This window comes from Physella acuta, unplaced genomic scaffold (genome assembly GCF_028476545.2).
Source record: "Physella acuta isolate Inbredline_101_S28 unplaced genomic scaffold, ASM2847654v3 ptg000374l, whole genome shotgun sequence".
NCBI lineage: Eukaryota > Metazoa > Mollusca > Gastropoda > Physidae > Physella > Physella acuta.
Genome location: NW_026731893.1, coordinates 814,695 through 827,042, shown reverse-complemented (window position 1 = coordinate 827,042; position 12,348 = coordinate 814,695). Strand labels below are relative to the sequence as shown.

The window sequence follows — 12,348 nt, the reverse complement described above, 5'->3', positions numbered from 1 at the left end:
TCCTTCTATTTGGCTGATAGATAGGTTAACGTTACAAAGTGGGAGCTCGCCGAGATTTAATCTGTCGTTCCAGTTGTTGGTTATATCAGTTGAATACTAAGGTTAGTTGGATTTAGTTGTTTTAATATCCAGTAGCGCAGTGTTCTTACAACGCGCGCTCAGGCTAGAGTATCTAGGTCAAATAAGCAGACGTGTCACGTCCTACATTTAGAGGTCAAGTACACGGCCCAACTCACCGTGTTAAGTTAGTGAACCTAGGCTTGTTGTGATTTGAAAGTTAGTGTTATGGAGTCTTTTTTGGCTAATCCTACTTTTGAAGAGGTCGAGAAGTTGAGTAGAAAAACTTTGATTAGTGTTGTTAAGGAATTGAAATTGGATTATTCTGTTACGCAGAAGTCAGAGGTGTTGAGAGATAAAATTTTGTTCATTTCATTAATGAAGGAGTATTTGATGAAAGTTTGTTGGCTGGTGTGTTGCTCCGCGAGGAGAAACCTCTAGAGAAGGTAGAATTAGAAGCTAGAATTACTTTAGAGAAGGAGAAAGTTGCTTTAGAGAAGGCTTTAAAAGAAAAGGAGTTTGAAACTAAAAGTGCTCTAGAGAAACAGGAGTTAGAGGCCAAAATTGCTTTAGATAAGAGGAGGTTGGAATTAGAGTTTGGTCAAGTTAGTGATGTCACTTCTCCGGTAGATCCAAAAAAGTTGTCGGTAGGGCAAGTGATTGCCAAATTTGGGAAATTAGTTCCTAAATTTGATGAAACAGATTTGGTCGTTTTCTTTAACTCATTTGAGAGTTTAGCGAAGACATGTGAATGGCCGGAAACTTCCATTACTGCTTTATTGAGCTCTGTCCTTACTGGGAAAGCTGCAAAAACATACCAGGCACTCTCTCACGACGTTCAAAATAACTATAGTTTGGTCAAGACTGCCATTTTAAAGGCCTACGCACTGACGCCCGAGGCCTATCGGACAAAATTCCGAACACTCCGCAAGTTACCCACACAATCATATGTGGAATTTCTCTTTGAAAAGGAGAAAATATTTTCAAGGTGGCTACACTCGGAGGAAGTTTCTGAGTTTGAGAAACTCAGGTCACTTATCCTAAGGGAAGAATTCCTATCGTCCCTGCCTGAAGAGATACGACTACACATACTGGATAACAAGATAACTGACATCCAGAAGGCTGCTGAGTCGGCTGACACATATATGTTGGTGCATAAGAAACCACCAGTGTCAGGAAACCGCCTCAACCCCGTGCTTCCCCTTTTTGGCAGCAATCATCCTGTTGGCCAACATTTGAAGGCATCACAGTCCAGAGAGAAACCAAGATCAACTCTCAATCGTCGAGCAGTATGCCAGTTCTGCAAAAGGTCTGGGCATCTTGTCAAGGACTGTTACAAACGTCTTCAGAATAACAGAGAGGTGGTGCGTACTTCCGCGCACTATGCTCTATCCCCTCAAGCAGCCAGTTCAACTATGAACTCTAGAATTCAAAAGGACTCTAACCCTAAGTGTCCGCAAGAAGGTAGTCAAGTCTCCACACATTATGTGCAGTCACATTTTGACTGTTCTCGCCACCATCCAGTTTCTTCCGAGTCTACCGATCTCGAGGGATCGAGAAAAGTTGACTTTTCATCTTTTATTGCCGAAGCCATCATTAGCAAACCAGGTGATCCGTTGTCTCAGCGGAATATCACCGTCCTAAGAGACACCGGAGCGTCACAATCACTCCTTTTGAAAAGTTCAATGGACTTTTCACCAGAGACGAACACCGGAAGGATTTCCATTATCCGGGGAGTGGGGACAGAATCTACTGTCGTCCCTCTACACAAGTTCGCCTTGAAACATCATCTCGTCGAAGGTGAGGTCATTTTAGGTGTGATAGATAGTATTCCTGTCCCAGGAGTACACCTACTTCTAGGGAATGACCTTGCGGGAAGCAAAGTATACCCCTGTACGGTTTCAGACCCTTTGTCAACAGTTCCAGATAATGATTATGAACTGTATCCTGCATGTGCGGTGACAAGAAGCCAGACCAAACAATTGGCTGACACAACGTCTGAACCACATCTACCATCATCGTCAAGAAATTCGACTCCCAAACTGGAGTCTATGCTTCCAGAAAACACAAGTCTGGGCTTACCCCTGAGGATATCTCAGGAAGACATCATTAAAGCTCAACAAGTCGACGCGGAACTCAAAGCAACGGTCGAAAAATCTCTATCATCTGACGATGGAGAATATTTCTCCGAGAACGGCCTCTTCTTTCGTCGCGCTATACCAGTGAATGCCTCACCAGCCGAACCATGGTTGAGTAAAAACCAGCTGTGGATCCCTCCACCTTATCGGCATGAAATACTTAAGCTGGCACATGACCATCCAATGTCAGCGCACCCAGGTGTCACTAAAACGACGGCGAAGATCAAAGAACTGTTCTTTTGGCCCAAAATGAGAAAAGAGGTGTCGCGTTACTGTAGAAGTTGCACGAACTGTCAGTTGGCCGGAAAGCCAAACCAGACAATTCCTAAGGCCCCTTTGAGTCCGATTCCTGTATTAGAAGAACCCTTTTCAAAAATCGTCATGGACTGTGTAGGTCCCTTGCCTAAAACCAAGGCGGGCAACGAGTACCTACTTACCTTTATGTGTTCAAGTACCCGTTTTCCCGAGGCGATTCCCTTACGGAACATTAAGGCAAAGACTGTAGTCAGAGCCATGACCCGGTTCTTCACTACCTTTGGATTACCTAGAATCGTGCAAACAGATCAAGGCAGCAACTTCACCAGTCACCATTTTCAGGAAGCGCTAGCCAAGCTAGGCGTTACCCACATCACCAGCTCAGCCTACCACCCTCAGTCTCAAGGCGTACTTGAGAGGTTCCACCAAACCCTCAAAACCATGCTAAGGACATTCGCTAATAGTAACACCCAATGGGATGAGTCTGTTCCTTGGATTATTTTCGCCGCGAGGGACTGTGTCCAAGACTCTTTAGGCTACTCTCCTTTTCAACTTGTGTTTGGACATTCTGTCCGTGGCCCCCTGAAGCTGATACACGAACGTTGGACAGGTACCAGTGATCATCCAGTGGAAAACTTCGACGATTTTCACGTTCGACTGAAAGCCGTGTGCGAAATGGCTCACAAGAACTTAAGAAAGGCCCAAGTGAGAATGAAAGGACTGTATGATAAGAGTTCTTGTAAACGAACATTCAATCCAGGCGACAAAGTTCTTGTGCTAGTGCCTAATCTGAACAATGCGTTATCCTTGAGATATTGTGGACCCTTTACAGTGCATTCAAAATTAAGTGATTTGAACTATGTTGTCAATACGCCCGACAGAAGAAAGAAACAGACAGTGTATCATGTCAACTCACTGAAAAAATATTATGATAATTGTAACAATTTTCATTCCACAGCTAAAATTACTTTACCTGTATGTTCAAATGTTTCTGATGATGTGATACATGATAAATTGAAACCCCCAAAATTGGTAAATTCTTCCTTTTTAGATAATTTGAATGTCCACCTTATGCATTTGTCCACAGAGGAAAGCCAGAGATTGTCTCAGTCATTTGAGACATTTCCCTCTATTTTTGGGGATGTCCCCAAAGAAGCGAAAGTACCACCTCATGATGTAGACGTAGGTGACGCAAAACCCATTAAACAACACCCCTATAGAGTTAACCCGGAAAAAGCTGCTTTGATAAAAGATGAAATTGATTATATGCTCAAGAATGATATCATTGAGCCCAGTTTCAGCAACTGGAGTTCCCCATGTCTCCTAGTCCCGAAAGACGGTGGATCTTTCAGGTTTGTGACCGACTTTAGGAAGGTGAATGCGCTCACCAAAGCTGATTCCTATCCTTTACCTCGGATAGAAGACGTTATTGATAAAGTTGGTCAGGCTAAGATAATTTCCAAAATTGATTTACTTTCAGGATACTGGCAAATCCCCTTATCTGACCGTGCAAAAGAAATATCTGCTTTTGTAACCCCTAATGGTTTTTATAGATACAAACGTATGCCCTTTGGTATGCGAAATGCTGGTCAAACTTTCCAGAGGGTCATTAACTCTGTCATTGCTGACGTAGACCAATGTGAGGCCTACATAGATGATATAGTTGTATTTTCTAATACTTTTGAAGAACATATTGTTCAATTGACTAACCTTTTTAGAAAATTGTCTGAAGTTAATTTTACTGTAAACTTACATAAAAGTGATTTCTGTAAAGCTTCAATTACCTATTTGGGTTATCAAGTGGGAACGAACCAAGTTCGGCCCATTGAAGCTAAAGTAGATGCTATTGTAAGGTTACCACCTCCCAAAAATTGTAAAGAGATCAAAAAGTTCCTTGGGATGGCTGGTTACTATAGGCGGTTCTGTCAAAACTTTTCAGCTATTGCTGAACCTCTTACTGCATTATTGAAAAAGGGTGTTAAGTTTGAATGGTCAAATAATTGTCAGGAAGCCTTTTTAACCATTAAGTCATTTTTATCAAATGCTCCTGTTATGGCTGCACCAAATTTTAGCAAGCCCTTTAAACTTGCCATTGATGCTAGCAACTTAGCCATTGGCTCAGTCCTATTTCAAGAAGACAACATGGGAATTGACCATCCCATTGCCTTTTTTTCCAGGAAGTTAAATGAGAACCAAAAGAATTATTCTACTATTGAAAAAGAAGCTTTAGCTTTGGTTTTATCATTACAACATTTTGAAGTCTATGTCTCTTCTTCAACCAATCCAGTCAGAGTGTTTTCTGACCATGATCCCCTGAAATTTACCTCTAAGTTAGGACAGACAAATCAAAGAATATTAAGATGGTGCTTATATTTCCAAAATTTTAATCTGGAAATTTCACACATTAAGGGTAGTGATAATGTTGTGGCTGATTGTTTGTCAAGGATGTAAAATCTTGTTACACACATTGATCATATGACATGCTTTGTGGTTCATTAGGACCATAAACAGGTTTTGTTTGAGTGTCACTCATATGAAAATGAGTGGTGTGAGTTTTGAATTTTTTTCAAAATTCCAATCCTGTTGAATATTTTGTTTATTTTCAGGTGAACCTTAATTAAAGGTGGTTTTTGATTATATGTAATCTTTTATAATAATATGTCTCACATGACTCAGTTGATATTGTAGCTAGTCATTGAAATAAAGGTCTTACCCTGGCGGGTTTACCACTTTTAATATCCTCATGGAAATATTGTAATACTCTTTTTTGAGGGATTTTGATGTATAATTACTTTTTGAAGGGTTACTCCCCTTTCACCAATTGTAAAAGTTGGAGTTACTTCCCTTTTATGTTTAGGGATATTTTCATCTGGTATTATGATTTTGATTGCCTACATTTGTAAAACATTTTTGTTATTTCATTGCCAGATTGGTCCCTTATGTATGTTTTTGTGGAACCTATCTGTCACTTCCAAAAAGGGAGGGGATGTGACCTACTTAGGTCGAGTCATTTTTATTTTGACATTGTATAATTCCTTATATGGAATGATGGTGTAACACCTGGGGTTTTTCCACTGACTTATTAAGGTGTTTGAGACATAGAAATTTTCCATTAAGATCTGATTGAATGATTCTGATCAGATGATTATCCCAACCAATGGCGACATGAGTTGAGGATAACCTCCCCTGTCACAGAAGTCTTTAATTGCACTGCACACTCGCAACACGAGGCAGTTTTATCTTGACCTGGCAGTCTACGGGGCAGTTTTACCTTGATCAGGCAGCCGTCCATATTGTCCGGCTATAGACTCTGACCATTTGAACGTGAGAGTACTTAAGACCTGTGTGTGCCTTGCTTTCTTAAGTTGATTTAGTCTTCTAGTTTAATATTACTTGTCGTTAAGTAATTCCTGAAGCTACAGCAGTGTTGTGTGGCCTGTGGCTATTTTTAGACAGTGTAGAAATCTGTGATAGTGTTTTTTCCTGCATTTTGTAAGTTGGGTTTTTGATATTTTATACATTAAATATTTTATCTAGTTCATCTTTGTGTTCTGCCACAACTGTGTTCGCTGATTAAAAGGTCGTATGTAGATTGGATGAGTGTTAATTACAATAGTATCACTAGCTTCCCTAGACATTAAATTCGAGCCCTAGTGGGTCGTTGTGTTAAGTGTTCACCCACTTAGGCCGTAAGGCATTTGCATATGACCCCGAAAAAAGAATCCGGGGACGTTCTCCTTCTATTTGGCTGATAGATAGGTTAACGTTACAGTATGGATTCACATAGTCAGACATTCATTGAGAGTAAACATCTGGTAAGACGCGTATGGGCTTACACATTTGATACAAATGCCGAGCCTATGCCTTTATTCGTGCTTACACATTTGGTACAATCACCGAGCTTATTTAAGGTATGGGACGGAGTAGGTTAAGCGGTAGAGCGCTGGGTTGCTAACACGTAAGTTTTGTGTTCGAGTCCGAGTTCAATTCTCTAGAACGTCTCTAAGTCCAACCAACTCTGATGGGTATCTAATTCGTGTAAGGGAAAGTAGCAGCGCTTGTTCAAAGTGCTGACATTACTGTCTCTTCATGTGTCGAGGTTAACAAACATCAAATGTCTTTCATCTGCCCACTAGATCGCTAGTTCTAAAAAGGATTCTTTACTCTTTTTCCGACCTTATTTGATATTACAATGTTACATACACCTGATGTCACATGACATGTCGAATTTTCTCGCGTTCACACAGATTTATTGTTGCAATAGAAAACTAAGATAAAGCAACAGTAGTAGTAGAGGCGTAGCGAGGTTGGGCGGGGGGTGACACCAAGGCGAAAAATAGTAAAATATATAGAGAAAAACTTAAGGGGGTGCAAATCAAAAGTTTGAGAGGGGGGGGGGGGTTACACCATTAAGTGCTGCACCGGGTGAAACCCGACCTCGCTACGCCACACTGAGTTGTAGTATCCGAGAACTCACTTGGGCCGTATTCAAGCAAGATCACATAAAAAGGATTATAATCCTAGCGACGCTAATGATCAGTTTTTGGTATAAGCCTTTGTTTATTTCGCAACGTCTATTGTTTGGGTTGTGGGATATGTTGTAACTCAATTTTAAACAACTTATAATGCAAACATTGTATTTATTTAATTTTTCTGCGATTAAAACGCTCAACTACTTATTTTTTAATCTTTTATAAGTTTTTCTACGATGAAAATGCAATAGTATTTAATTTTTAATCTAATTAAACATTAGGTTCGTCATTAAACGTTAAATAAAACATAGAAACATTTCATTAATAAAGGGGAGATAACGACATTAAATACTAGTGTTAACAGTGTTGACAGGCCTTTGAAGATGAACTGTTGGTCAAGGTTAGGTGGTTTCAAGCCTGAGAATCGACCACGGTCCGTGAAAGGGCAGATCATTTGTCTTTTAGAGATGGCAAGTTACACCACAACCACAACCACAACCACAACCACCACTACCTACACCATCACCACCACCATCACCACCATCACCACCAACACCATCACCCCGTTTACCACCACCAAACTCTCATACCCCTATCTCCACACCCTACATTAAAAACCAACCCCGCAACATTTCTGTCGGCTTGTTTGCAATACCAACACTTTAGATAAATGGCAACTGATATTCTAAAAACATAAATAACGTATACAAAACTTGTTGATAATATGTCCAAGTTAGAATCGGCGTGGTCGAGTCGGTAAAGCTCATGGCTACTAAACTGAAAAGTCTCGAGCTCGAATCCTAAGGGCAGATGAGGCTCGTTAGGTGGGGTCTCTCCACTCTTCTAGGAGAAACAACTCCAAAATCAAACATGCTTTGTAGTTTGTTCTTGGTTGAACAAAGGCTATGGAAGCAAATCCACAAAAAGAAAAGCAGGAGACAATGGCCTCAATGGCGCATAACCAGTAGACACGTATCCTTAATTGTGTTGAAGGGGATCCACGAACAAATTAAGAACGAAGAAGAGGAAGAAAACGAATCTATAAACACATTTTATTTACACAGTTAATAATATGAACATTGAATTCGCAACCTAAATCAAATCTATAGTAAAAATTCTTCTTTAGACCCAATGTAGGTTGAGTTTCCGAAAAATAATAATGAGGTGGTGTTCCTAATCAAGATGTGTCTTGAATTCTGTGTGTTTGTATCTGTCTCAGCTATTAAAAAGATACATCTTGAATACTGTGTGTGCTTGGATCTATATGTCGTGCAGAGGTTTTTCCAGAGCATCTCTTCAGGGGGGAGGGGGGGGGGGGGGGGTTCTCTGACCCCCCCCCCCCCCCCCGAAGAAAGTCTACCCCCCCCCCTAACCCTATTCCGAATGAAATGGAGTGTGCATAGAAAACATGAAAACATACTTTTACCAGTATACCCCCCCCCAGGAAAATGTTGTCCGGCCCCCCCCCCCCCCCGCGAAAATATCAAGTGCCTCCCCCCCCCCCCTTTCCAGGAAGATACACTGCTGTCTTGACAATATGCTAAATTTAAAGCAGTTTTCTTAGAAAAGTATCATTTTTCATAAAAATAGCTATATGTGTTATAAAATGAAAGTAGATGTGCAAATTGATCAGTACATAAAACTTGAAAAGGTCATATCATAACATATTTGTAACACTGCCTCAGTAGCGATGTGGTGTGATGTCACCCACTGAGGTGGAGTGTTTTAAGGCCTGACCTTGAGAGACAATAAGGATCTGTATCCGTAGCAGGCTCTTCTGACCGTTGTTTCCGGGCTAGGAAAGCTGCCATCTTCTCCACTAGATGATCGAGTTGCTCCTTCGTGAGCGTCAGCGGCGTCTCCTGGCGAACAGCTGCCGTTAGCGCGTCAACTTTGAGAGTCCTGTTAGCTGTTGCAGTGATGCGACTGGGGACTCAGTTGTCCCGTCCAGCATTTTAACAGCTTTCAGGACGTCCCCCGACTTCCGGCTGGCTTCCCTGGGATTAGTCGTCACGTGTGTTGTCTGGATGAGTAATTAATTAATGCTTGCATACGATTACAATATTTTCAAACTAGCTGCATACCCGTGCTCCGCCACGGTAAATCATTTTAAAATGTACCAACTTGGGAACATGACAAAGCAAAGAAAAACATAACCACAACACAACCACAACACAACCACAACACAACCACAACACAACCACAACCACAACACAGCCACAACCAAAACACAACCACAACACAACCACAACATAACCACAACACAACCACAACACAACCACAACACAACCACAACACAACCACAACCACAACCACAACCACAACACAACTACAACCAAAACACAACCACAACACAACCACAACACAACCACAACACAACCACAACACAACCACAACCACAACCACAACCAAAACACAACCAAAACACATCCAAAACACAACCAAAACACAACCAAAACACAACCAAAACACAACCAAAACACAACCAAAACACCACAACACAGCCACAACACAGCCACAACAGAACCACAACACAACCACAACACAACCACAACACAATTCGAATGGTATTGAATCGGACAACTCAAACCTCTTACATAGCGTAAGCTAGTACAAGTACATGTACTAGTACTAAAACCAGGCCTTTGACAAGTCCAATAACAAATCTATGGCATATAGCCCTAAAACAAATGTAAACAAACGATAGGTTACATCTCTGAATACACTAACACATGTAGGATATAACATAAATACACGGGTGTCATGTAATAGAAGGTTACGGCCAGTATACAATACTGACAACAAGTATTATAATCTATATATATATATATATATATATATATATATATATATATATATATATATATATATATATATATATATATATATATATATATATATATATATAATTCTCTTCTTGGATACCCTAGAAAACACCAAGCTGTAAGCGCGCCTAGCAGCCCCCTCTCTTCCTCTCTAGGCATATCTCTACCACCCCCACCCTCACATGGTCTGGTGAGCTGCGGTTCACGCTAAATGTTTACAATCGTAGAGCCGGGTTTAGTGACGGCTATTAGGGGCAGATATTTTAGTTTGAAACGATTTTAAACTTAGGGGAGGTAACTAAGAGGAGGCTGCTTTCACGGTGGGGAGGGGGGGGGCTGTAGGGTAGGGGTTGTGGGAAAGGAGGGTGGGGGTAGTATCGTCCTTAACGACCAACTGATAGTGTTTTAAAGCAAATATTTTCATTGGCAGCAACTAAATAGCGGCATATGATACGCCGCGGGTCGGCTCGTTATAAATACTCCACCTATCTAGTCCATTACATGCAGAACTAGTAGGAAAATATAAACACACGTAATATAAATATAATTAACTCTCCATATCTAGTCCGCACAGTGCGGCACTAGTATGATAAAAAAAGCAAGTAATATAAAAGTACAATACCCTCATTATGTCTATATAACTAAGTTTACCTATGCCCAAGTCAGCAACTCAACGGTCCTAGTCTTTCGCAGCCTGGGGTTTGAATGCCGCAGACACAGGCGCGACTACCCAGAGTTCCAGAGGTCACATGACATGGGAACACAGGGAAACATCGCTCACCGAAGAGCATACAAAATAACAGTTAATTGTAAATTATCTCCCCCACCCCTCACTTGACAGGTAACCCGTGGTATGTGTTACATATTATATTGAACAATTAAACAAAATACAAGCAATCGACACTATAGATAAATCTAGCTAAGTCTAAATCGAAACCAGTATAAATTTAATTAAGGTTAATGCAAAGGAAAGGGCTGGATTAGGGTTAGGGCTAGGATTTGGATTTGGATGAAGGGTCACTTCCCTCCCTCCATCCCAAAAAACTGCCATCCTCTGACTAAGTAATACTCGTTTGAAAAAGACATGAAAACGAATTCTGTCAAGATAAAATAAATACGAAAACATCTTCAAAAACAGTGAAAGATTAGAAAAAAAAATTGATACGGTAATAAACGCAATTCTTAAATATTTAGATACATTGCACAATAAAATAAATACCTTGAGAATTTAAATTTAGCATGAACGTCCTAAAAACTATAACCTTTAATGTTGCTGAGAGTACAACCTTTTCTTGAAAACTGAGCAAAATTGATTGATAAAATTAGCATTGAGTGTGAGGTACACAAAGATATTGATGACACAACACGTTGTACTGAAGACATTGGCGACCTCCCACATGAGAATACCGAGGTTGTTGTAGGTTCCCAGCTGTACACCAGGAAGAACGTGATGGACCACGATGGTGACGAAAAATCTGGGAATGTTGCAGGCGGTTTGGATGATAGCCAGTAGAATCACGACTTTAACTAGGCGTTTCTCCCGTGCTGAGAGATTGTTGACATTCTTGCAATCTTGAGAACTCCGGATTCTTGATGACGACTTCAAGGAATAGATCATCCAAACAGTGCAGAGGATGATCAAAACTTGGGACGTCACGGACAAGACCACGCCTTCCATGATGTTTATGATGAATTGCGACTTCGCTGATTCGACAGTAAGATGCAGTTTTATTTGCATGTAGTAAGTATCCGTCCCGTTTTCGTCCTTTTCGCCAGTGCTGTAGCGGCCCCATTCAAAATGGGGGAATGTGTATACTGGAACAAGCATTGCGATGTGTACGACACAAATTGCGATGATGAACATGACACATTTTGTTTTTGTAAACACCTGCCTTACACGAAACGGTGAGACGACACAGTAGCATCTTTCTAAAACAATGATGGTAGTTATCCAGCAGGATATGAAGTAGCCCACATACCTCGCCCAGCTAAAATAAAATCTACCGATATACCAAATATCGATAAGATTTCGTGGGTATATTATAGCGACTAAATATGAGATACACCCACCCAGTTGTAAAGCCGATACCACAAGATCTGTAAAAGATAGCGCCCAAAGTCCAACACTCATGCTGTCCTTGAGACCAAGTCGAATGAAGACGAGCACGTTGACGCTGTTGGACAAGACGCCTGCTAGAGATAGCACACCATGGAGGATGACGCTGAGTGCTAGCATTATGACATTTAACATGGAGTTGGATATCATGAATTCTCTTGTCTCATCCACCCATTGCCTTACTTGCTCATTAAAGTCCAAGGATTTATTGGCCATGTCAGCCATTGGTGTCATCGTATAGCACATTTAAGCTACAACTTTATAAAATAAAATAAAATTAGTTATATTTCGTGAGAAGTACGATTAGAAATTAAAAAAAAAAATTTTTAAACATTTTCTTAATATACATGAAATAAAAATATTCAAAAATTTTATATATTAACTAGCCGTCCCGGTCAGGCCCTGCTTATGTCAAAAACCTTTCTGTTAAAGACCATTACCTGTGTGTTTATTAATCATCATAAACCCGGAATAGCCCACCCAAA

The 12,348-nt window shown here is 40.6% G+C and overlaps 1 protein-coding gene across 1 annotated transcript; it reads right to left on the bottom strand.

The window, feature by feature from the left end:
- Window positions 1–11,011: 11,011 nt before the first annotated feature.
- LOC131941852 (uncharacterized) lies at window positions 11,012–12,097 on the bottom strand. Its single transcript, XM_059301414.1, has one exon. It carries the CDS (start codon window positions 12,095–12,097, stop codon window positions 11,012–11,014), a length of 1,086 nt encoding a protein of 361 aa, XP_059157397.1.
- Window positions 12,098–12,348: the final 251 nt, after the last annotated feature.

Coding starts and splice junctions, on each gene's coding strand:
- LOC131941852 (XM_059301414.1), bottom strand. CDS start 12,097: ATGACACCAATGGCTGACATGGCCAATAAATCCTTGGACTTTAATGAG.